The sequence below is a fragment of the Anser brachyrhynchus genome (genome assembly GCF_964034855.1).
Source record: "Anser brachyrhynchus genome assembly, chromosome: 5".
Lineage (NCBI taxonomy): Eukaryota > Metazoa > Chordata > Aves > Anseriformes > Anatidae > Anser > Anser brachyrhynchus.
In genome coordinates, this window is record NC_137699.1 from 32429585 (window position 1) to 32455481 (window position 25897).

Below are 25897 nucleotides of genomic sequence, written 5' to 3' on the forward strand. Positions count from 1 at the left end.
CCATAGCGCGCTGGAGCATTTCAGGCAGTTGGTATCTCAAGGACATAACATGAAGAGAGCAAAGATAGATACCAACACATCCACTGTTTCTTCCTCTTATATGCAATGGATCGTAATAGCAATGGGCCACCCTCTTCATGAAATAACAAACAACCAGCAGACCTTAGGAGCACAGGAAGGAGAGCAGTCAAGCAAGAAGTACTTTCCTCATTCTGTTGATCTATCTACTGAAGAGATCTTCGTACTGAAGATCTTCAGTAAAGAACTGCTTACCTAAAATCCTCTCAAACTGAGGGCTTCCCAACTGCTTCAAGCCTCTTTGAGAAAAACATGATCTTACCAACAAGCTCCTTATTTTCAAGGCATCTCCCAGTGAAAAAGACTAGAGCCTTACATATTTAGACTTAAGACTGAATTCTCTATTAGACATTTGACATGCTAACTCAACCTGCAGGCAGCACACACTAATGAACCAAGAATTCACCCAAATTCCAGACCGGTTTTAAAGTCCTCTTCAAGACCTTGTTCCTCAGCTTTGCAACTCCAGAAACAAAGGTAGCTTAGTCAAGTTTCTGTAAGCTTATATTGAAGACATAGCCTTACAGGGTTTACCAAACTGAATTAATCATTTCTAAAACCTGCAAAGCAAATTACTTGCAAAACAAATGCTTCTTAGAAGCTCCGATAATTAATCATCCTTTTGCAGGATAGAAGAAAAGTCTTTAAAACATCAACCCTGATAACAGGCTACTCTGTGACCAAGACCTATTATTATCTTCTGCCGGTAAACCCACAGATTCTTAAGACTACCCTGTCTGAAAAGTTTATCAGGCATTTGGCACATACTAACTGTGTATCTGTAAACAAGACAGCAACAGCTCAGTTTTGTAACTTGCAAGAGCTTCCACAAATCACAGCTGCTTTAATTTTCCTCACCGTCATGCAGCTGCAATGTTATCATCTTGCCTGAAATTAGTGACCTGGAATATCAACTGATTAGTCAATTTTTCTAAAAGTTAAATACAATGTATTCTCTAAAAGCCAGGGTTGCTGTCTTAACTGAGTTAATCTGGATATGGTTAGAAGAGGAAGAAGTCAAATTGGGTTTCCAACTAGGAGAGAGGAATTAATAGAAAAGGGCTAAAGGAATTCACTATTTTTTAAAAATTCTGAAGACACTAACATAATCTCTCCTATTTTAATTCATTTGCTCTTCACTTTTTCTCCAGTTTTACCCTTCTCTTTCCACTTTTATCTCATCCCAAGAAAATATTTTTTATGTTCATTTGCATCACTTAAAAAATCACACCTTCACATTTTTTTTAGTAATAACGCACTGTTTCTTAAGTCATATACCGATATATCAGAAATATATGAAATAGTTACATGTAGGATTGTTTTCTTTTAACTTCTGGGTGAAATTTGATGGAAATTCTACGAGCGTTAAAATCTAAAGACATCTTACCTATATTACCCTTTATTTTGTGACTTCTGCAGCCTTTCTACTGAAGATGGAACAACAGCTTTCAACACTACATAAATTTATTGCTAAACTTCAAGAGGAGTTTAAGGAGCAATTCAAACATTCCTTCCAAAAGCAAATGCTAAATATTAAGGGCTACAAAAATTAGATAAAAGGAAACAGCTCAAAATAGCAGAACTGCTAGACTAGCTACTACATTTTAGAATCGTATGTCATATTAGGAGGAACCAAGTTGCTTGAGTCAATACAGTAGGAAGACAATATGAAGAGTTCTTTAACAGCTTTTTCAATGTAACTCATCATCTAAGCAGCAGTTTCTAAAAGGCCACTAAAATGCTACCTATAAAAATATGTACGTAAGAAGAAACAAGAAACATTTTTGCTTTGAACCCATATCAAGATTTTTTTTTAAAGAAACCAAAGCCCAAAACACAAACATCATACTGTTTCTTTGAAATCCATGGGTTTAGACATGTTATTTGGACAATTAAAAAAAAAATCCCTTCATAAATAGTTAAATACTTACCACTTTTTCAACATCTATTTCCTCTTCACTTGGGAAATCAGAAGCACCATCCAGAATCTCATCAGCAGAATCATCAGTTTTTTCATCCTCGTCATCATCTTCGTATTCTTCCTCTTCCATATAATCTGCAGGTGTATCAACAGGGGGCATACCACCCTTTTTGTGACGCTTGGGTTCCTGTGCCCTCTGTTCTGGTGTCAGGAAGTCACCCTTATCTGATCTGTCAGCTTTGTTGTCTGCCTCACTTTTGTTTTCTAAAGCAGGTGCAATGCTGGATATTTTGCTCCAAGAACTGTTGGCATGTATTACAATGTCTTTAACCATTTTCATTTCTTCCTGAGAATCAACAGCACCTTGTTCTTTGTTGTTACTATTTTCCTGTGTGGCTGTGTTTGTTTTGCCTTCCTCAGTATTTGCTGCTTTTGTTTCTCCTGAAGTATTACCCTGCTCTTTTGCAGAACTCATTTCAGACTTGCTTCCTTTTTTTGCTCCTAAGCTTTCTGCTTCCGTAGAGCCCATGTACTGCTTTCTTTCCATTTCTGGCTGTACAGCATCACCCTGGCATTCTTTTTTGTTGTGAGGCAGTTCAGTCCCTCTCTGTTCCTTCTTGTTCTCCAGCTGTGTACCTTGCTCTTGTTGACTCTGGGACTGCCCAGAACTTGACTTGTTGCTCTCCTTCATCTGTGCCTGTGCATCTCCTTCCGGCGCTTTAACTGGTTTCTCTTCCTGTTCAGCAGGCATTTGTTCCTTACCATGGTTCTTCAAGTGTGCAGTCTCCTGATTACTCAGACCCTGTGGATGTGCACTATCCGGAGGACCAGCTACAGACCGATCTGATGATCCACAAATGGTTTCAGAGTTAGTTGAAGTAGTCTCCACTACAGTTTCAGAATGGACAGAATCATCTTTCTCATCAGTGACTACTTCATTTTCCTCATCATTTGGCTTTTCACTGATGTACGAATGGTCAGATGATATGACATCTGTGGAAACATCATGCTGAAGAGAGGATTCATCACAAGAGCTCTCAAGTGCCTTAGAATCCTTTTCCACTGTCTCTAACGCAGTGGAATTTTTACCAGGTGTGACTGTGCCAGACACTGGCTCTTCAACATTATTTGGCTGGCTTACTGACACCTCATTTTCTTCTTGTTTGCTATCTGACACTGTGACCTCAGACTCTGTAACTTCAACTTCCTCTGAGCGCAAAGCCTTCTCCGTCTCCTTCTGCTGAGCAGCACCTGAGTCATCTTTCTGGCTTATTTTCTTGGAATCCTTCTTCATCTGAAGAGATGCAAAATGGTGAAGAATGGAGTTTGGCACAGTCTTCTGTCCTGGGAGCTGAAGTAAAGCAAAGCTACCAGATTGTAAAGGTATGAGATTAGCAGTTGAAGCTGGCAGAACACCTGAGCTGCACGTTATTTTTGACTCCGAGGCTGTTTGATTTGTCACGTTGCTAGCAGCAGGAGGAGAGATCCTCAGAGTCAGAGTGCCTGCTTGTGACACAAAACTTGTTACTGAAGGAAGAACAGAGGATGCTTGAGTGACTAGATTAGACGTAGGGGATAACTTGGGTCCTGCAGTTTGTGAAGCTGGATTTGTAGCAGGAGAAGTGGAAGACACAGAGGAAGGAGGAGATAGAGGTGACTCAGGTGGTTTAGCAGGTGCAGGCAACCGAATTCCTACAACAGATCCTGTGAAGGAAAGGAAAGAAAATATCAGCGTGTACTTCCCCACATCATTTTTTTCTTTTAGTTTTAGCATTTGATGCTGTACCAAAAGTAGCCAGCAAAGAAAAATAAACTGTTGAATTTTCATACAGAACACCCCAATAAAATACATGAGGTGGCTACTCTAGAATTAACAGACTAAATAGTAAGCTTTAGCTTTTTTTTAATGAAAAAAAAAAAACACTGCACTTAGTTGAGATTCCCTTCATTTTACTCTTTCCCATTTACTGCAAAAAAGGGAAACTGTGGATTTTTCTTAACTAAATGAAGAGAATACTGCTTAATTATTTTTTTCACTCCCAGAAAAAGACTTCTGCAGAGAAAAACTATGACAAAATTATGTGATTATACCACTGTCTTTTTCACCATAATGAACTCCTTGGTGCATTTTATTAGATTCCCAACTGGGAATTCCATTTAAAACACAGAGGAAAAATATGACCACTGGCAGCTAGCCTCTGGTAACAGCAAAAACCCCAGATCAGAAAGGAACTTCAATGCACTTTTTGGCTGATTCTTCTTCACACCTCATGCTCAGACCTCAGCTAAGGCACAGGATTATCTTCACTCTTCCTCCCCAGTTTTGTCATCTACTGCTCTTGCTCTCACATCTCTATTTCCCACACCACTCTGCCTCCATCTCCCCCAGATGCTTCTTCATAAAAGAGAACAGAGAAAGAAATCTACTATAAAGTGTATGCAAAGCATCACTTATTTATAAACATGTTTTATTTGCAAATATGTACGTACAACAGTACTCTCAACAAACATCCTACCTATTCTCTGCTGGACACCTGCAATTTCTAACTCTCCCAGCCCTGCCTTCAACCAGGCCCTAAGAAAAAGCTGAAAATCAGTTTCCTCTCACACTCTAGAGAGGAAAAAGACCAGTGATTTTATACTGTTAGTGTAACACTTGATCTGAATATTTATTGTAAACGCGCTAAAAATGCAAAACCAAACAAAAATAAGGCAGCACATCCAACAAGACATTAAATAACACCTTGGTCTCTTTAAAAGCATCTCCAGCAAGTGTGATTTTTGAATTATTGCATCCACAGAACTTCCTTTAAGTTATGATAATTACAGCATGTGTATCTCCTTTGCCACATGTGGAACTTGTTCCAACCAACTCCCAAATGCTGGCAACTTAGCCTCTAACTGTGCTTTCTGTGTCTTAGACACGGGGTATTTTAGTTGCATTACATCTGAATAATTACACTTAATGTTCTTTACTTACACAGAACCAAATTAGACCCTATTGGTTTTAACAGGAGAAATGAGTACCAGAGGTGATATTACACAGCATTTCTAGGTGACACTACTCAGTCAAGAAAGAAAACAGACTTTTTACCTGGATTGCGGAACATCACTGGCTGCACACTGGGCTGGGCACTGGGCTGGGTACCGGGCTGGGTACCTGGAGCTCGAAACTGATGCAGGGGGACAAGCTGAATTATCTGTCCGTTAGGATGTCTGAACAAGTTCACACCACCAGGGCTCCTGAGAGGCTGAAGGATCATCCTCTGCCTCTGAGGAAGCTGCATGTTGTTTAATGGTCGCAGAGTAGGAGACGTCTGATGCACTGGAATCAACAGCAATCGAGGTCCTGCACGTTTCTCTGTTCCAGGAGAGATCTTTGGGGGCGTCTTATTTAGAGCTTGTGGAGCAGCATCTTCTGAAATGTTTTGAAAAGTTACATAAAATCGGCTTAAGAAAACATCTTACAAATCAGACATTATCCTTAAAAAAACAAGCACAGATGTTTTGGAAGCAACTAGATCTTTGACCACGTGAAGGCACATTACACCAGTATCTTCATATGTTTATTCACAGAACACACACTGAACTGAACAAACCAGGCCAGAACATGCTTTTTCATGCAGTTCTGTCGACCTTTCTCAACCACGAATCAGAAGACCTCCATGTAAAGATGAGATGGTAATTCCGTACCTAATTCGATTCTACGCCAACAGTGAAATTGCAGCAGTCATAGCGGTAAGTGCACTATACATTTCTACAGGACAAGAAATGATGCAAGACTTCCAGCTCATTTCAAAGCAATCACTGACTACACAGCTACATTTTTTCCTTCTCTACTGGCTTAGGCTGGAGTAAAACAAGCAAGTCAAGAGATTACATTTCTCATCCTATTTTGGAAATAAGGGTGAGGCAAGTGTATCTATATTTAAAGTAGGTTTTACAGTTGCAGACTGTTCCAACTATGAGCCAGGCAGGAAAAAAGCAAACGTCTGCAGGAATAGGCCAAAGCACCCAAGCCTTACCTCTTTTTGGAGCCAGTGAGGGAGTTGACTTAACTCCTGATAATATAATGGGAACAGAGCTGATGGAGGAAGTTGGTGTGGTCACCACCGATGTAGCTACTGCAGTTGTTAGCACAACTGTAGAAGTGGATGTTGTGACTACAGGACAAGTAATTGTTGGCGTTGTTACTACAGTAGCGAGTGTTACCGTTGGTACCGGTGCAGCAATGGCAGTCGCTTTTGTTATATTCACAGTGGCAGTAGGAGTGGCAGGCGAGGAAGTAGTACAAGTGTTGATTCCAGGTGTTGCAGAAGCACCTGTAACTGTAATTGCAGGAGGAGCGGAGGCAGGTTCACTAGCTCTTGTCTGGCTAGGAGCAGTCACAGTAGATGCTGCCACACTGGTGCTTTCTACAGTTACGGGAGAAGTGGTGATGGCTGTAGTGACCCCAGGAGAGACAGTGCACTGAGCTGGAGACGGCCGTGAGGGAACCACAGGAGCAACAACCATTATTGGTGTTGGCTTGATATTGAACTTCTGCGGCGGCCCTGATGGAGGCTGGCAAGTGCTCACTGCAGGAATCTTCTGCTGCAGAGCTCCAACTTTGTTCATCACAAACTTTGTGAACACACCACCAGGAGAGGGTCGAGCAGCTGCAAATAAAAACTTGCAGGTCAAAATTTTAGTAACTCCCTCTTTGCCTTTCATGAGGTGCTACAACTGTCATTTCAGCATGAATTTGGGCCTCCATTCTCCTTAAGAGTACCTTTTAATTAACTTGAAACCCTTATGGGAGTCCTGAATATGCTTTACATATTAGAAATATATTTGCTTTATTTTACTTCTACAGCATGCTATTACATTTCCTCCTGGCCAGAATGAGGTCTTGAGGTATTACATTATCATAAAACTAGGAACAAACAAATTGCTAGGCAAAATCATGAGCTCAAACTACTTTCTAAATATGTCAAATTTCTCCCCTAACAGCTTTTATGATCTTCCTGTTTTCACTGCTTCTTGATTTTCATCCCCCTTTAACTGTATCCATGTGTTACACAGCCACAGAGGAAGGGGGAAGAGAGGTTTGCCACTTCCCCTTCTCATCGCAGTGACAGCTGTGCGGCTGACGACTGGATGGGACAAATTCAACCAACTGGAAATAACCACTATTGGGAAGCTCCTTCCCCTCATCCCGTGCTCTCCAGGGATCAGAATACTGTATCTCCATCACACTCCAGATGCCTACAGATGAGGAGTAGAACCTGGATATACAGTACAACAATGCAGAAATTATTGGGCAAGCCCAACTTATGTATTGTAGTTATTTCTGTGCATAGATAGCATCTTTAGCTCAGGCTGTGCCAGAATATTTAAATCACACATGCAATGATCGCTTCACCCATCAATGAAATGCAGCCACCTTTCCAATACTGCATAAATACCTAACCCAACAGGTTTTATTACAGGAAATGAAAAACAACACAACCATTTACACTGCAAGGAACATCTAGGCAGAAAGAAACAGAAAAATTCATCAAAATCAACATTTTGCCAGGACACAGGTAACATCCTTTTCTCTTGCAAAACTTCTTGAGATCTTTAACGAAGATGTGGGAATGGGTGGATGGGCACTAGATCTTCATTTACATTATTTTTTTAAACCTCATGCTACACACAGTATTTAAGAGCAACTTCCTCTCTTGCCATGCTGGGTAACCATTTCAGTACCAACTCAGACACAAGTACCACATGCTTCTTCTGATATTCCTTTTTTTTTTTTTTTTTAACTCAAAGTGCTGACTAAGTCCAACCCTGTTTAGCTTGTGAAATCCAATGAGATTACAGGTCAGTGTGGTTATTGGCTGCACACCTGTTCTTTTGCTAATCCAGATTTGGACCATCTTGTCTTTCACTGTGCTGCTTCATGCATCTTTGCTGGTCACATGAATTCCAATTGTAAGTGCGACATCAAAAAAACTAACAGTGAAGAACCACAGATTAGAGTGATCCTTTTACTTTAACCTTCATTTTAAGTTCAATCAATGTTTGATGAAAAGCAATTAAAAATCACAGTAAGAAAACTCAAAACAAAAATCCAAGTTTAGCACTGTGTCTGCATCCATTCTTCCTTGTCTCTTGAAAATACGCTCTAGTAGTATTAGTAAAATAACTGAAAGTCAACATTTGCAGTCTTATTCTGAAGTCAAAACAAAACTTTCTGCTTTAAAGAGGTTATTTATTGCAGAGGCAGTTTAGGTGGCAACTCAGCCAAAGGCAGCAGGCACTGTTGCAAAGAAATCAACAGCAATGCTGTACACTCGCTTTTTTTTTTTTTTTTTTTTTAGCTTCACGCAATTCAAAATACAGTAATAAGTTCCAACCTACCTATCTGTCTCTGTGCTGGGACATGAGCTTTCAGAGTCGTCACAGTGGGGGTTGAAGTAGTGCTGGTGGAAGATGTAGTTTTGGGAGGTGATGCTGCGGGCACCTGGACTGATGGTGTCCCAGGAGCAGCTGCTTTAGCATTGGATGCTACCTTGGAGATCACAGTACTGAGGGTTGAGATATCAAGTACTGTGGGTCGCAGCCTGCCTGTGATATAAGCAGCTAGCCGATTGGCAGGATGTAATGCCCCCATCTGTCCCAAAACCAGTTTGGCCTGAGGATACCTTTTATCATTAACCTGAAAAAAGTGGAAAAGGGAAATTTTGTGAAAAGAATGCTAATTCACTGCCTCTGGAGAGGCATTTCAATCCAGGGGACTTCCAAGTGTCCTTTTCAAAAAAAAACAAAAAAAACCCATTGCCATTCAGAATGGGAACTCCTCAATACCTCGCTGCCCAGGGGAAACTTCAAGCAACTCTATTACCTCTGTAATGCAGCTATCAGATACTCCTTGGACTCTCATAGAACCGTAGAGTCCAAAGGAACATGAGAAATCACTGAAACTAAGTACAGTGAAGCTAGCACATATTTTTCTTGTCCTTTACTTATGCTAAAGTCCTGAGTAAAAATGTTTTTCCAAATTCAAGGACAATTTTAGATAGAATTCTCCTACCTAATCAATACCTAGCTTTACAGAGGAAAGAATACTTATGTCACATACACTGGGACAAAACTCTGAAGTTTGCAAAAGCTCTGTCAGCTTTTTTTCCTTACCTGTACTGTCACTTGATACTGAAATTAAGGTATTATCAGTTGATTAACTTCATATCAGAGTTGTAGCTGTAACTGACTGCACAGGAAAGAAGAACCTGTTTTTTCCTGGATAGCAGGCTGTAAGCCTAGTTGTCAATGGGAAGTTTCACACTGATTTGGTTGGTATTGTTGCGTTTTACTTTCGGGTTGTTTGCTAATACCCTCTAAAAGCCAAAAATATTTAACACTCTGTAATGAAAAAGGTCCTTACTCTTTTTACTGATCAACTATCAAAAAAACAGGAAATCTCTCCCTAAGCTTCTCTTTTTTCTCATTTTCTGATTCATATGCCTCCAGTGAAAGTGGTGTTACCATAACCACAAAATATCTCTGAAAAAGAAAGACATCCTAGCCCTACAGCTCCTTCCACCAATTCATAACAGCAAGTTGGCAGCATGAAACTGCAGAGAAATGACTCACTTTCAATTTAGGATTATGAAGTCTCTTGATGACCAACATATCCTCAAAGATGACACAGGCTATTAGGGAAGAATAACAGTAACTGTAGCAAAAAGCAACTTAATGTTTACAGTTCCCTTTTAAAGTTTTGTCCCAGTGTACAAAATTCCTCTGAAAAATATTCTTTCTGTGGCTTCTAACAGCCACTCGTTTGGAATTATCTGTCAATGCACCTGCAGGGAGTTTTCCAAAGCTCCAAGAAGATCTTGAGAAAAATTCTGTACTTGGGCCACCAAGACCCAAAAGGCCTCCCTAAATCACCAAAGCTCAGACTCGCAATCAGATTTCTTGTTACTGTGTCAATCTTAAAAGGGACAAAGTTATGGAAAGGCAGAAACGCCTCTGGATACGAAGAAACCTTGTTTGGACAGGCTAAAGACTAGGTAGGCAAATTAAGGAGTGTTTTTTCTCCCCTTTAAGGGGTTCTAGGACACTGGATGAAACTGAATCTAATCTCCACAGTAAAGGCAGAGGGACCCACCTGAATCAAGCCTGAGGGGCTCATATTAGCTTTGCGTTTGTAGACAACCAGCCTTCCTGCAGGAGAAACCCCTGCATAAAAAGGCAAGCCTTTGCCCCCATGCAACTTCTCCCGTGGCTTGTCCAATGTGTCTGCCCGCAAGAACTTTAGATTTTCTGTTTTTTTGCATGACGGCACTCCACTATCGGGAGTCTCCAAGACAGGTGTCTCAAGCTTTTCATCTTTGTCCTGGTAGGATGGCACTGAAATTTTCACTCTGGAGGAGTACACAGGAGGGTTGTTTTCATCCTGGGCCTTGTATTCCGAAGCCAATTCAATAATGAAGCTACCCACTTTGAGGCACTGCGGCATGTTACTGTTGATATGCTGTGACAAGATGGTCAAGATCTTATTGCAATCTTCCTCCCAGTTGCAGTCAGAGATAATCTCGATAAGTTTGGTTGGTCCACCAGGAGTGGTGTGATGAACATAGGAGGCAGAGTCCCCCTCACTATGGGAAGACCACCAGCTTTTCTCTGAGAAAGAATTGAAATAGGTTTCTGCAATACTATGGCATTTTAATCACCTGGATATTCAAACAGTTTTATTCTGCCCACCTCCACCCTTGTCTCAGATGCAGGGCAACAAAAAGAAGTGTTCAAAGCATCTCTTTCCAGATGAGAGCTTCACAACAAGCAAAAAATGCAAAACTAATGTAACTATTTCTCACAGTTCATTCCCTGCAGCCATACTAGGTTGTATCCCATTGCATCTCAGAAGCTAAACAAAGCTGGGTTGTTTCAGCATATGGATGTAACATCTCCAAGCAACACCAACATGCAGCAGAAAGCATTGCTGGTTATTCAAGAGATGGCACATTTCCGTTGGAGTCAGCAAAGGACGAGTGTCCCATAAGGGCATTAGGGGCAAACAAGCTGCCAGCAGAACTGTCTTTTGTGGAAGATGTGTAACAGAAGCATGACCTTTTGCTGTCATTAGAAATCCAATGTTACTTTTTCAAAACTGTAAGGATGTTGAGCCCTGTGTCCTGGACTTTTTCATTTTGACCTACCAATTCATCAGCATTTTCAACTAGTTGCATTATTTTTCCATTCCCAACCTTAAACACAGAGTGCTGTTGCATACATTAAACAGTGAAAAAATAGCTCAAAAAGGCAGCTATACTTCATTAGTGGATGACACAATGCCTCAAGTATATGCCTCATTTTAAGATTCGTAATGTGATTTGGGCTACTTCAGACCGAAAGAGAACACAGATGTCTAACCTACTTCTTTATGAACTACAAACTCAAACCCAGTATAAAAAAATCACAGAATCATTAAGGTTGGAAAAGCCCTCCAAGATCATCTGGTCCAACCATCCCCCTACCACCAATCACCCACTAAACCATGTCCCTAAGCGCCACGTCCAACCTTTACTTAAACACTCCCAGGGACAGTGACTCCACCACCTCCCTGGGCAACCCATCCCAATGCCTGACTGCTCTTTCTGAGAAAAAATGTCTCCTCATTTCCAACCTGAACCTCCCCTGGCACAACTTGAGGCGATTCCCTCTAGTCCTACCGCTGGTTATCTGCGAGAAGAGGCCGACCCCCAGCTCCCCACACCTTCCTTTCAGGTAGCTGTACAGAGCAATAAGGTCTCCCCTGAGCCTCCTCTTCTCCAGACTGAACAGCCCCAGTTCCCTCAGCCGCTCCTCATAGGACTTGTGTTCCAGGCCCTTCACCAGCTTCGTAGCCCTTCACTGGAAACACTCCAGGGCCTCAATGTTCTTCTTGTAGTGAGGGGCCCAAAACTGAACACAGCGCTCAAGGTGGGGCCTCACCAGAGCAGAGTGCAGGGCGATGATCACCTCCTGGCCCTGCTGGCTACACTATTCCTGATACAAGCCAGGATGCCGTTGGCCTTCTTGGCCACCTGGGCACACTGACGGCTCCTGTTCAGGCGAGCATCAATCAACGCCCCCAGATCCTCTTCCTCTGCACAGCTTTCTACCCACTCTGCCCCAAGCCTGTAGCACTGCATGGGGTTGTTGTGGCCAAAGTGCAGGACACAGCACTCAGCCTTGTTGAACCTCATCCCATTGGCCTCTGCCCATCGACCCATCCTGTCCAGGTCCCTCTGCAGGGCCTTCCTACCCTCTGGCAGATCAACACTTCCCCCCAACTTGGCGTCATCTGCAAACTTACTGAGGGTGCACTCAATTCCCTCACCCAAATCATCAATGAAGATATTAAAGAGGGTGGGCCCCAACACCGATCCCTGGGGAACACCACTTGAGACCAGACGCCAGCTGGATTCCACTCCGGTCACCACCACTCTCTGGGCCCTGCCGTCCAGCCAGTTTTTAACCCAGCAAAGAGTGTGCCTGTCCACGCCATGGGCTGCCAGCTTCTCCAGGAGAATACTGGGGGAGATCATGTCAAAGGCTTTGCTGAAGTCCAGGCAGACTACCTCAACAGCTTTATATGTATCATATTTAATGTACTGCAAAAATCCAACTCAACCCTTCAGCTTGAGCTAAAAAGAATTCAACACCCAGCAGCTCCAGATAAAGTACAGACACTTCTTTGTCCCATATAGTTCTAGGTGGAGAACACAAAGGTCCTGGCCTCACAACACCACTTAGGTATTTATTAATCTTTCAGCAACTATAAAGGTGGAGGGTGGAAGATAGGTGGAGGGTGGACGGGACACAACATCCAACACCCTGTGGTCTCCATTCCTTCACAAGTACCTGATAACCATTCTCGACGACAAGTCTGCTATGTAATACTCTCTTACACTGCTAAACAAGCTACTGCAATACCGGTCATCTTAACCTCAGAACAACAGCAAGTAGTGGATATTTAGCCTGCTGTATCTCCCACATGACACACATACAACTGCTTAAGAAAACAGGAAACTACAAGCACATTGTAAGATTTTTATTGGCAACTGCTGCAGTAACTCCCCTGGGCAAATGAACTTTTGTTTCATCAATAACTAAGTTTTACTTTTTTAAAGCAAGGAACTACCAAGTGGTTGAATTATACTCAAGACTCAGCTCTTACCTCCGAATTTATCAGGGTCATTGTTTATCTCACAGGTTTCTTTCTTACAAGATTCCTTCTTAACAGACTCTTTCTTAGATAATTCTTTCTTCGAAGACTCCTTCTTAGAAGACTGAAGTTCTTGTTCATACATCTGTGGAAGGAAAGAAATGTAAGAAAAATTCTCATCTTGTGTATCCTCTTCCACAATAAAATCGCATCACAACATAAACTAGTTCATCTATCACCCAGAACCACAGAGCATACTCTACCTTTGACAGTAACACAACCTTCATCGTAGAACAGCTCTTTTAACAACGAGCATTTAAGCCTCGCATGATAATGCAAACGTGATAATGTGAATTTCAACAGACAAGACAATTTCTATCACGGTAACAAGACAAGTTTACCAGCACTGAGTGGTGATTTAGATTCTACAGCTCTATCACTGTCAAATAAAAGCCAGGTCTTCATGTCATGTAGGAGTTCCTGGGGAAAAATTCCTCACATTTCCCCAATCTCTGCCTGTTAAATGATACATGCTGGATACACTGTGACTTTTTACCGTTATAAAAGAACTTTGTGAATCCTTTTGGTCTTTGTGTTGCTTTTTTTCCTCTTTCCCAGGTTCATATACTCGGACCCTTGCGCAAGTCATCATACTTTCAAAATACAGGTAGACAGGATCCTTGTCCTCCTCTCGAATCTACCCAAGAAAAAGAAAGAAAACCTCTCCATTCTGGATGCAGAATGCTTCAACAGCAAATGTCAAAAGAAGGTTCTAGCATTTAAAGCGGATTCTGGTTTCTTAATATCACAGACCAGACTACATCATGCTCCCAAACTATATACTCTTTTATATGGGGGAAGAAAAACAGCAAAAAAAAAATCCCATTTAGATGCTTTTCTAAACAGGGGAGAGTGTCTTAACTGCTACGCTTTGCTTAACTAATATACATTAAATAGCAACTCTGATATATTTATTCTTTAAACATAACTAGACTCAACCCTAGTGCTATTCTTCCTCTACTGCTGTTGTTGTTTTTGTTAGATAAAGGTGAGGGGAGAGGCAAAAACAGTCTCCTACAATGCTCCTACAAAGCCACAAGCAAGAACAAGTAAGCCTCCACAACTACACTGAACCCTGTGTGTCTGTATCACAATTTTTTTCCTCAATTAATTAATTAGACAGGCTACGTTATACAGCTAGTTACTTATACAAACATTACAGGACAAGCAATCATTTTCCCAGAATAGCATATATTAGAATTTCCCAAAATATTTCCCAGAATAGCATATATTACTGCATTTTAAAAAAATAAAATAGAGAGGTTATTAGCAAATCATTATCACCTTTTGCTACCTGTGTATTGCTACACTCAATTCCCAACAGAAGATTAATAGAATTGAAGACTTAAACACGGTCAATTCATCCTAACTCAACATACCTACCAGCAGCGGATCTTAAGCTTCCATCTCAATTTTATCTAAAACATACAGAAGTTTTTGGCAGTGTTTGTCTGAATTTTCAGTGTAAAAGAAAAAAAATCCAACATATCTCTTTTCCCTTCTTACCACTGGGTTGGGTTTAGGAGTATACACTCTTCCTGTTTTCACTCCACTGGAAGATCTATGTTTGGTAGAAATCAAGACTTCTGGGCTGGGCAGTACTGCAGGTTTAACTGGTTCAATAACAGATGGTGTTGGGATGTAAATTGGTTCTGGATCTATTTCACCTTCTACTTTCACCCACAATGGACAATTCCTGATTGGCTTTTCTGGCTCTGAGTCACAGATAGCTAGAACAAAAAAGAAAAAAAAACATTTAAGTGAAAAATAACCCAACAGGGCAATAACAGAAATTTTAGTTTGAATCTAAGGCCTCACCATGTACCAATCACTAACTCTCAATGCCAGAAAATCAAAGAATCACAGAATGGTTTGGGTTGGAAGGGACCTTAGAGATCACCCACTTCCAACCCCCTGCCATGGGCAGGGACACCTCCCACCAGACCAGGATGCTCAAAGCCCCATCCAGCCTGGCCTTGAATGCTCCCAGGGATGGGGCATGCACAGCATCTCCGGGCAACCTGTTCCACTGCCTCACCACCCTCTGAGTAAAGAGCTTCTTCCTTATACCCAAATTAAATCTACCTTCTCAGTTTAAAGCTGTCATCCCTTGTGCTATCACTACTGGAGTTTTTTCCTGTCTCAAATTCTAGCCAAAAGCAACAGGGATTTGTCCACAAATAAGAGGAAATGAAAATTAAAATGATTCTAAAGTAATCACTGTTTCTCAGGAGGACTGTGATAGCAGATAAGGAAAAACACTAAAAAATAGGTGATCCTCGCTGACAGCAAATGATTAAAAAAGACTAACATCCAAAAAACATACTTTATAACACAGCTCTACAAAACAATTTATTTACTCCAGTGCTAAAATAATTACTAGAAAGAAACTGAAAATGTACCTTGTCAGTTTTTATCACTTTTCTGAGCATACCTTAGGCCAGATCTAAAACTAATGCAAACTACTGTATTTCCACTGAAGTCAGTGAATTTTGCTGCTGTATACAGGAATCGAAAATACGGCGCTATAGATGCTCACTTGGTAAGAGGGAGAGAAAGAGCGCTACGACAGTGAAGATTATCAACAGCTATAGTAGCAGCTATCTCATATCCTTAGTCTCTGAAGATGTTTGGAGAGTTGAGCAAAAGTTTAAATTATTAAAAAGAAGCTAGCTATCTGAACAAGACAAACTCCTCAGTAGTGCCAAAAAGATTGTAATAATAAAGGGAAAAGGTGTGATTTCCTGCTTGTCTGTTATATCAAAACAGGTGTTGCAGAGGTCTCAGAGCTTGCTCCCATTCCTGCATTTACTATGACCTAAATAAATTCCATGACAAGACAGGTAATTTCAGCAAAGCAAAGAAATTGCTTTTGCCCAGCAACACTCACTGTATTCCACTTTTTTTCTCCTCTTCTTATCTTTCTGCTTCACCTCATCTTCTTCTCCATCACCCTCTTCTGCTGCATCTTCATCCTCTTGATGTTCTTCTTGTGTTCCATAAAACACAAGACTTCCACGCACAGCCTTTTTCAGTATTTTCTTATGTTTTGATCCCCCCTTCACCAGCAACACTTTTCTCTTCAAGCAAGTGCACCCAAACATACAGTCTGGCCTGCGGCAATGGGTAGGCTGACGTTTTTCCAGTGCTAGACTGGCACATATACAACCCAGTCGGCAGAAATCGTTATTGCAAGGAGGTGCACGTCGTCTAATTATTTTATGGATAGGTTTGTTTTTGAGAGAAGCCTAAAAAAGTTTTAGACAGTTAGCATACACTTGAAATTTTAGAAAGATGAAATCAAGCTTACGCAAAATTGCTATTTGAAGTTCATTTAGAATAAGCCCTACAACTATATGGTTTATCTAAGAAAATTTGTTATCTATACGGAAAAAATAGAATGGGGGGGGAGTTGAGTTAGTCTTATTGAAAAAAAGTGACAAACAGTAAGGAAGTGCAGTTACTGAATAGCAATCGTACTAACCAGAAATTTTTATGGGGAAATTTTGAGGTAATTAACAACTAATGATTCGTTTCAATATGCTATTAATACAATTAGTATTTTCACATACTGTTAAGGCAACAATTCTCAGCTTTCAACGAAAAGGTCACAAGACAAAAGGAACATCATGCTTTAACCCGCCTCTTACCAGCTTCAGTCTTACTTTCTGCATCTATAGGCAGCTTCATTAAGTGCAAAGCATTGGAAAAGCAACAGTACAGAAAGGAACGAAACTAAGGATCTACCTGAGCTGTAAGCAGGGTTGCCAGAGAAATGTCTGCTCGTTCTTCTGTAATGTAGGTCCGTGGTTTGCCATCCCAGAGAGCACAGTCCTCCAAGTCCATTAATTTCACTTGAGATTTAGACAAACCTGGCGGACGAGCTCCTTGTTGTTGTTGCGGTGCTTGGCGAAGACTTATCTGTTTTGGTAGTATGTTTTCATCCAGAGCTGGCACCAGGAAACTATCTGCTTGGTTAGACAAACTGCTATTTGAGAGAGACTTAGCACCCTTTTCCCCTGATGCTGAAAGGTTCTGTTTCTGCTTGGCAGAAAAAGGTGAAGGCAGTATGGGCTTGTAGGATGACTTTCCTCTGTTTGAAGATGTCTGTCTGTTTTGAGTCTTTGCCTTCCTAGAGGTAGATGACATAGAAACAGGCTTGAACGTGTAAGATGTGGATGGAATTATGGTGGATTGCTTCTTTAAAACACTGTCTAGTGTTCGCACATAGCTGGTGCTCTTGGTGGGAAGCTGATACACCACAGGAGAAGTGGGCGTGCTAGAAGAGAATCCCATACTTGTTTCCATCAGCTTTCCTTCGTTTTCCAGGTACTCATCCAGCTTGTCACTACAGAATGCTGAGCGATTCTTCAAGGAACCTTCTGAACTGCCACCTAAATGAACCAAGACCAGATTAACTACCTCATAGGAAAGCACACTGACAAATCTTACAGCAATTAAACGAGATAGAACAAGTAAATACCTCTTTAAAAATGTATACAGTTCCTTTAAGAGTACAACACACAAAAACCAAATATTACCCACTCTGAAACACAGCCAGCTGCGTGAACAACTGTTTTTGTAGAGATTCTGTACGTGCATGTGTTCACAGAAAGAGTCACTCTTCAACATGCAGTGCTTCTATGCAACTTACTCTGTTTGTCCTAAACATCTAGCCTACCTGGTAACACCAGAATCAACATGGAATACCCCAAAACAATATTGTATTAAAGTACAGAGAGTACAACAGAAGTATTTTATCTGAATTCCCAGAAGGAACTGGTAAATTGCCAAATACCCGTTTCTCCCTAAGACAGGGCAAAGTAATCCAATCTGTAAGAAATATTTACTCTAACTGAAGTTAAAAAAACACCAATATAAATGAAGGTTACTTTACGTCATCAAGGTCCCCAAGGCAATGGAGTTCTGAAATTACCATACTTCCCCAAATAAAACCAAAACTGATGAACAAAAGCAAAACTATTACAGCTTTGATCTTCACTCAAACCTCTGTAAAACAGAATATGGTTTTGTTTTGTGGGGTTTTGTTTGCTTTTTTTTTTTTTTTTTAAATCATACTCAGTTAGTTTCAATTTTCCCTTCATAAGCATCTATTTTTGGCTGCTCACAGATGTAGTACCAATAAATTCTTCATTCACAACAGTTTCAAAAATATAAATATGAATCTCTCATTAAGATACACATGATAATCAAATTGAAACCTCTATCCAAGGTCAAGAAAGGGGCCACACATTGTAAATATATGCACTGATCTCACTGATTATTTCTTTTTTTCTTTTTGTATTTCTACCTTCATTTCTAGAAGCACCATGAAGTTTCCCTCGCCAGCCTTTGATCTTTGTGAAATCATTTGTCTTTCCTGTTCTGGAAACAAAAGGAAATCCAGTATCTGGAAAAGAAGAAAACCAGCCTCAGCGTTTAAATCAAGACTGATTGTAATAAGTGTCTTAATAAACTCTGCTTATTCCTTTTCAGAGATAGATAAAACAGTAATAAATCAGAAAGGCAGAATAATGCTTTTGTTTGTTTTTACGAAGTAATTAACAAAGCCAAGCTACTTGTACAGATCTGTCATAACTATGCATTTTTCTATCCCATACAAAAGATATCTTCTCCAGTATTTTCAATTTTATTCCCCTTCCCTTATCAATGATATAAGCAGTATATAAGCAGTTGCTTTCAAAATACAAATGGACAAATTAGCTATTTACCAGGCTTAAAACAGGACATGTAAGTTTCGAGCTCAGGGGGAAAGATATTTGAGTCTCTCTCTCCCCCCAGTTCAGAAATAACTAACAGGACCTGCAGAAACTTCATTCAGTGCTTGCTGTTATGTCTGATTAATCACAGTATCAGTTAGTGGTAGACACAGAGAATAATCACAAAGGTAAACAGTGGCAGCTGTCAAATTATTGATCAGCTTTGGGTGTTAAATTGTCACCTAGAAATACTAACAGGGTTCATTGTGGCTGTATATTGCTAGTCTAGAAATAATGGCACTTGACACTGAGCTGAGAATAGAGTCTGCCTCTTTTGCGGCGAAAGCAGTTCTGAGATTCAAGGCCTGCCTCTCACCAGCTCCAAAAACAGTACAGGGAGAAAGGACAGTAGAGTACAGTAATCAGAAAGAGACTCTGGAAATAACCATGCCTGTACTTTGTCCAACAAACAAGCTTATTGTTAAGAACAGTTATCTACCAACAGTATTAGACTTAAAGTTGCATTATAATGAGAAATGCATTTGTTTGGATACTAAGTTTTTGTTGTTTTTTGTTTTTAAAGCACAATTTGACAACACTTTTGTAATAAATGATCATCATTAAATATAAAACTAGATGCTTTTTAAAGGATTTTGGTTATGGTTTTCTTAGCATTTTACCCACCTGGAGAATTGGGGTTTGTTCCCGGATAGCTCCACAGAGAGTAATTTGAGTAGGAAAGAGGAAGTTGCACACCCAGGTATTTCAAGTCAATGCTCATTGTTGGGTCCACAGAATTCAACTTCAATCCCACTGCAGGAGGCAATTATTAAGGTGAATGCAACAAGATACTGGGGGGGGGGAGGGTTGAAGAAGTGAAGATGCTTATTAAAATGGTATATTAAGTTATATACTGGTTTCTAGCATTCACCCATGTTTTAAGAGACCCAAAAAGACCATTAGTGACTCTAGCTCTTACTTATAAAGGATTTGCAGCAGGTATGGATTAAAGAGTATTTTACAGAGATGGAAATCAAGAAAAAAAGTTGAATGACTTGATATTTTCTTGATTGCTACTTAAGTTTCTGCAGAAATTTAGCAACCAGAATAACAACATTCTATTCATTTCCAAAATAAAAGTGTTTTTTTTTGTTTGCCTTTAGAAAGTTAGCACCATTTACAGCCTTGAAGGCTGGAATTACTCCCTGAACGAAACCAGTTGACTATTGGAGCTATTTTTGTGCAAAAGCACATGCCACACACCACACACAGTTCAGTTTCAACCAGCAATAAGAGGCGAGAGTAAACCACATTTTACTTTTGAATAAGTGGGTGGGGAGTGAGATGATGATATAAACAAAGTCATATTCAGTATTCAGCTCTCTCAGGACCTCAGCAGCCTTTTTTTTCCCCCCACACTATCCTTACATCCTTACAGATCAGCTTGAAATTAGGTAGCCTGTCTTCTCAGCACTTTGCAATATATCACCTTTTTTATTGGGGGGGAGGAAGCATGGGGAAAGTGAAACTAAACAGTCTTGTTGATTAGCACCACAAACACTTAATTGCCTGTTGATATCTTCCTTCATCGACTCCCCCAGAATGGTTAAATTGAAAGACTTGACTTCGCCACAAAAGGTATCTTTATGAATCGGTATGGATACAGAAACACTGGGCACTGAGAGGAAGAGGGAACTAGCTAGTGAAATTTGCCTTAGCACCTTTTTCAGAGAATTATTACATGGTGAATTCAAGAAGTGACTGCTGTCAATCAAATTCAACTCAGTCTGGAGTAAAGAATATTTATTTTGATTTTCAGCTAGAGAAATTTACAGATGTTGCTTCTGTTGCCAACAAGTCTAAAATTATTGTGTTAAATACACACATTTTGAAATTAAAAAATGTATGACTTGACAGCGCTTAAGACACACAAAGTGTATCTGCTGAAACCTTGTGTTTGAGCACATTTATGCTCGTAAGTGGCAACACAGTCACCTGATTATTGGCAGCCTGCAAACAATCAACATGGAACAAGTCTCAGATGTGGCAGTTAAAAATGAGCATCTTTATCAAAGACAGTCTAGTGAGATGCACAAATCTACATAGCAAAAGAGAGCAGCAAGTCAATCTAGCGTTTTGTATAAAAACATGTCAACTGCCAAATGTCAAGATGGCATCTATTTCTATTCAGAGTGAATTTAAAATAAAAAGGGAAGAGTACACAGTTTATGTTTCTTGACATTTCATTTGAATTATTCTGTCACCTTCAACAAGAGGCCTACGTTTGTTTAACACTCAAACAAAAATAAAAGCATTACCCATACACAAAATGGATTATTTCTGTTTAGGGTCATCAAATAAAAAAAACCCACACACACAAAGCAGAGAATGACTCCAACATGAAACACATCATGGAGTGAACACAGACAGCCTGAAGAGATTAAATGGTAACTGTAAGTATATGTCCGTATGGACAACACCGAACATGACAGGTGAACTATCATTTTTATCAATTTCAAATCATCCCCAGAGTACTGCTAAGTTCCAGCTGCTGTAGTCAAATAGTAGCAAATTAAGAACCTCCTCCTTAATAATTGTCTCCTCTCTTCATCAGTGGCAGCTGCTAACTCTGAAACATGATGCCAGACAACAGTGCCTTTGATTTTCAGGAACGTGCTAGGGGTTTCAAATTAGCTCAGAGAGAAGAGGCACCCCATGGAGTGGCAGTACTCCAGCAGAGGCTTTCCTCCTAACATGCTACAGTTGCCTTCCCATCTTTCAAAAGCATCTTCTTCCTGCAGTCCCAATGCCTGGCAAGATCTTTAGGACCACCTCTTCCAATGCATGCTGCAATCCATCACGTATCTTAATGCTAGTCTCCACGGGAAGTATTGATGGTTTCCCAGCAAACCTGGAGTACCTCTTTTTTTCTCTATTTGATGACTAAGTTCATCAGTTCCATTTTCAGCAAATACCTCCATAATCTCTCCTCATGCAACGTCTCCAGATTCTCCAGCTAGGTCACTAATTCTACGAACAACTGCAGGAATTCTGCTCACTAGTTCTATGAACAACATTATACTAATGTAACTTTGAATTCCTTGGTAATAAATCAGAGTTTTAACTGCTCCTGTCCCTCTTTACCCCATTCTTCTAGCTGCAACAGATATCCTCAATTACCATTGCCTTAACTTCGCAACTCAACAGCAGTTGTTGGGTTCAGAAAAAACTCCAACATATCCATGAATAAGCTTAAGCATACTTAAGCTTCTCAGCAACATTATCCAACACCAAAAGCAGACAATGTCAAAATCGCTACTTCCATTTCCCATACCACAGGTGAGTGTAAGAAAGCCAGGAAGCTTCCACCATATGGCTGAAAGCACATTCAGAAGCATGGAGTTTGCATCTTCCAGAGAGAGGGGAGCCATGGCTCTTTGCCTTTTTTGTAGTAGATCACATGGAGGCCAAGAAATTTCAAAGAACAAGTAACAAGATCAAGAAGGCTAATCTGGCTACACCAAGCTCCAGGATGCTGACTTAGAATCAGTTTGCCTGGGAAAATACACTGTACTTCAGTTAGGCTGAGAGAGTTGGGTTTGTTTAGTCTAGAGAGCAAAAGGTTCCAGGCAGACCTTATAGTGGCCTTCCAGTGCTTAAAGGGGGCCTCCAGGAAACATGGGGAGGGGCTCTATCAGGGAGCGTAGTGACAGGACAAGGGACAGTGGCTTTGAACTAACAGAGGTGAGATTTAGACTGGATGTTAGGAAGAAGTTCTTCACTATGAGGGTGGTGAGGCACTGGCACAGGTTGCCCAGAGAAGCTGTGAATGCCCCATCCCTGGAAGTGTTCGAGGCCAGGCTGGATGGGGCTTTGGGCAACCTGGTCTGGTGGGAGGTGTCCCTGCCCGTGGCAGGGGGTTGGAAGTGGGTGATCTTTAAGGTCCCTTCCAACCCAACCCATTCTGTGACTCTATGATCTTGTTTCATTCACACTACATCCAGGGCAGACCTCTAAGAGCTCTCTACTACTCTTCTTGACTGCTTTGTAAAGGTAGAAGAAGGGACTCAACACTAGCAAGAAGCAAAGGCACCCCCCGTAAACAATTGCAAAAATTGACGCGTTTGATGTCACCATACACATGTGCATGAACCATTTGAGACAATCCATGGTTCTTCAGAGTAGAAATTCTGTTAGAACCCAAAATACATAGCATCATAGTCAATATCAGTATTTGGAGTCACAATTCCTACAGCACTACAATTATACGTGAGAAATTCAGGACCAGAACCTCCAGAGCACGAGGTACATGCTGCTTCAGTTTGGATCCGTTTCTTCATCAGCTGCTCTGATCACAGGATCACAGAATCACAGAATTGTCTAGGTTGGAACAGACCTCCAAGACCATCTAGTCCAACCTCAGCCCTAACACTAACAAGTCCTACACTAAACCGTATCACTAAGGGCTACATCTAAACGTCTTTTAAAGACCTCCAGGGATGGTGACTCAACCACCTCCCTGGGCAGCCCATTCCAATGCCTAACAACCCTTTCAGTAAAGGTGCCTATGCCAAAGCCACCAGTCTCAGAACTGGCATCACCAAAGACTTTCAACATCATCAGTAGAGAGAATAAGTTCTCCTGGGTTGATCCTTGACTTTCTTCTATCTGACCTCACGACAAAACAGTGTAAGAGAGACCGCAAACTGCAAGTACCTTGCTTGGCCCTTCTATGTGACTAGTGGACCTGGATCTACAGCGACTCAAAGAAGCAGACTCCGAAAGCGGAAAAGTTGTCTTAGTTAAGTGTTTCTGGATTTCTAGCTCCATCTGCTCTCTACAAGGACAAACTCCTTACAAAACAGGCATGGCCTGAAGTCTGAATGCTCAGCATCTTCTACAAGAGGCATATAATGACATGAAGCCTCTCACTGTATGAGATTCAAACATCTTTTGCTTCCTCCATCTCTTCTGGTTTCCAACATAAATGTGTGAAAACAAAAATATCTTTACTGGCTGGTTGAAACCAATTTTAAAGCCTCTAAGAAAAAATTGGGTCAGATACTTTAGATTTTCTGTTGCTGCTAAAAGCGGCAAGAGGGCAACTGACCGCAGTTTCAGACAGTTTTCCTCTCATATTCTCCTACTTGTACATACACCCACGTACATTGTTCAACAACCAGTGTTTGAAAAAAAATAACCAACATCAGATGCCAACTATATTAGACATACATAGTATTATATCCAGTAGGAAACTATCAACTCTGTATGACTGAGTGTAATACACAACCAGCTGCCACAACATACACGCTGCACACTTACCTTCCTGAAGACTAGGATGTATTACTTGCTTGTGCCTTAAGGTTTTCAGCTCTTCCATCAATTCCTTTTCCAATGCTTGTATTCTTGCTTGGCAATCTGCTCAAAAAGTACAATGAGACAATGTGTAAAAAGCATTTAACGTGAAAAAAAATGACTTAAATGTTTACATTTCCAGTGTGCCCTTGCTAATTCCCTTACTGTGAGGAACATCCACTTGCAAAAAAAAAAAAAAAAGTAGTACCTGGATCATTTGTAGTCAACAAGGGAGCCTGAAGATTCTGTGACTCTTCTCCTCCAGCTCTATCAACAGTGTGAATGTCAAGAGCTTCCTACATATATAAAGAGCCTTGAATAAGATGCCTCAAAAACACTGACTTAGATGCAAACTAAGTCACATGAAATATCATTGTAACATTCCAAATACAACACCGTTAGACAAATAAGTATGCATTATTTTATACAGAACCCTAGATCCCAGTGTTTCTCCAGAAATCATTAAGTAAGACAATGATATAATTAACTTAGGGACAAGATAATAGATCTGGAAGGAGGCCATAACTCTCACAACTCGTTTTAAAAGAAAACATACCTTCTGCTTCTAAGTACAAAGAGATTGAAAATGATACATTTTTAAAGAGTTCTGAATTTTACTCAAATCAGTTTGGTCTTACCTTTGATGCAAAGGACACAAAGAGGACTCCATCGACATCTTCAAGGTCTGGCTTAACATCCGGAAGGATGCTCCCAGGCCCCAGAGGGCTGTTCTTGCTCGTTATTACAGGTTTCCCTATACCTTTAGGTGGCCGACCAGCTTTGGAGATTTTCAGTTTCCGTGGCCTTCCTCTTTTAGTTGTACCTGATGACATGGCGTTTTGATTGCTACCAGCGCCTTTCATGGACACAGGATTCTTCAGTATTCCAGGCTTTTTTCTTCCACAGATCTCTTTATCTGAAAAGTGACAGCTCACAGAGCCCCTGAGATTAAAATTAGGTGATTTAGATAGAACCCATTGGTCCTCTTTGACTGAAGAGTATTTCTGTGACAGTTTACTACCAGGAGATATTTTTTTCATAGCTATCTCCTCAGTTACAGCGGCTGCATCTGTGCAGGAATCTTTGTGATTTTCAAAACAAACAGGCAAAGAATCCAGTATTGCACTCAAAGGGGATTTATCCTTCTTGCAAGAGGACAGCATGGTCTGCGGCAGCTCAGAGATCTTCACTGTGCTCTTTGTGACTGCACACGGTTCCAAATAGACTACAGGCATCTTCCCACTATCCAATTTTAACATTTTTGCTTTGGCAACACCTGAAGGACTGGTTAGCACGCGCTTCCTAGACCTGAATTCTCCATCATCCCCATCTGTTTCACTGCGCCTCCTCAGGCGTTTTTGTAGGATGGGATCATCATCATCAGTGTTGGAATACTCATCAGTTTCTTCATCTGTGTCTTCCTGTTTCACAGTTATTCCTTGTGTGCAAATACTTGTCTCGTAGTCGTACTCATCGACTGGCTCCTCTTTAATGACTACGTTGAAGTGTCCATTTGGATCCACTGGGGATGCCACTCGGGAACTGCTTTTGTAACTGCTAGTGATGGGACTGCGCAGG

General features: G+C 40.8%; 1 protein-coding gene across 16 annotated transcripts in view; it reads right to left on the bottom strand.

Annotated features, from left to right (window-relative positions):
• MGA (MAX dimerization protein MGA) overlaps positions 1–25897 on the bottom strand; it is a 66059-nt gene that overhangs the window by 22479 nt on the left and 17683 nt on the right. For 11 of the 16 annotated variants that reach the window (XM_080594176.1, XM_080594173.1, XM_080594172.1 and 8 more), the window contains exons 3-17: positions 24958–25888; positions 24528–24615; positions 24287–24382; positions 19649–19777; positions 18556–18654; positions 16992–17638; positions 16135–16492; positions 14751–14974; positions 13741–13881; positions 13197–13329; positions 10143–10657; positions 8390–8687; positions 6025–6657; positions 5094–5417; positions 2010–3703 (exon numbers count right to left, since the gene is read on the bottom strand). In XM_080594176.1, the coding sequence (XP_080450302.1) occupies positions 2010–3703; positions 5094–5417; positions 6025–6657; positions 8390–8687; positions 10143–10657; positions 13197–13329; positions 13741–13881; positions 14751–14974; positions 16135–16492; positions 16992–17638; positions 18556–18654; positions 19649–19777; positions 24287–24382; positions 24528–24615; positions 24958–25888 (6310 nt within the window). The remainder of the gene's footprint in view (positions 1–2009; positions 3704–5093; positions 5418–6024; positions 6658–8389; positions 8688–10142; positions 10658–13196; positions 13330–13740; positions 13882–14750; positions 14975–16134; positions 16493–16991; positions 17639–18555; positions 18655–19648; positions 19778–24286; positions 24383–24527; positions 24616–24957; positions 25889–25897) is intronic. The other 5 variants (XM_080594177.1, XM_080594175.1, XM_080594182.1 and 2 more) reach the window with 4 other exon arrangements.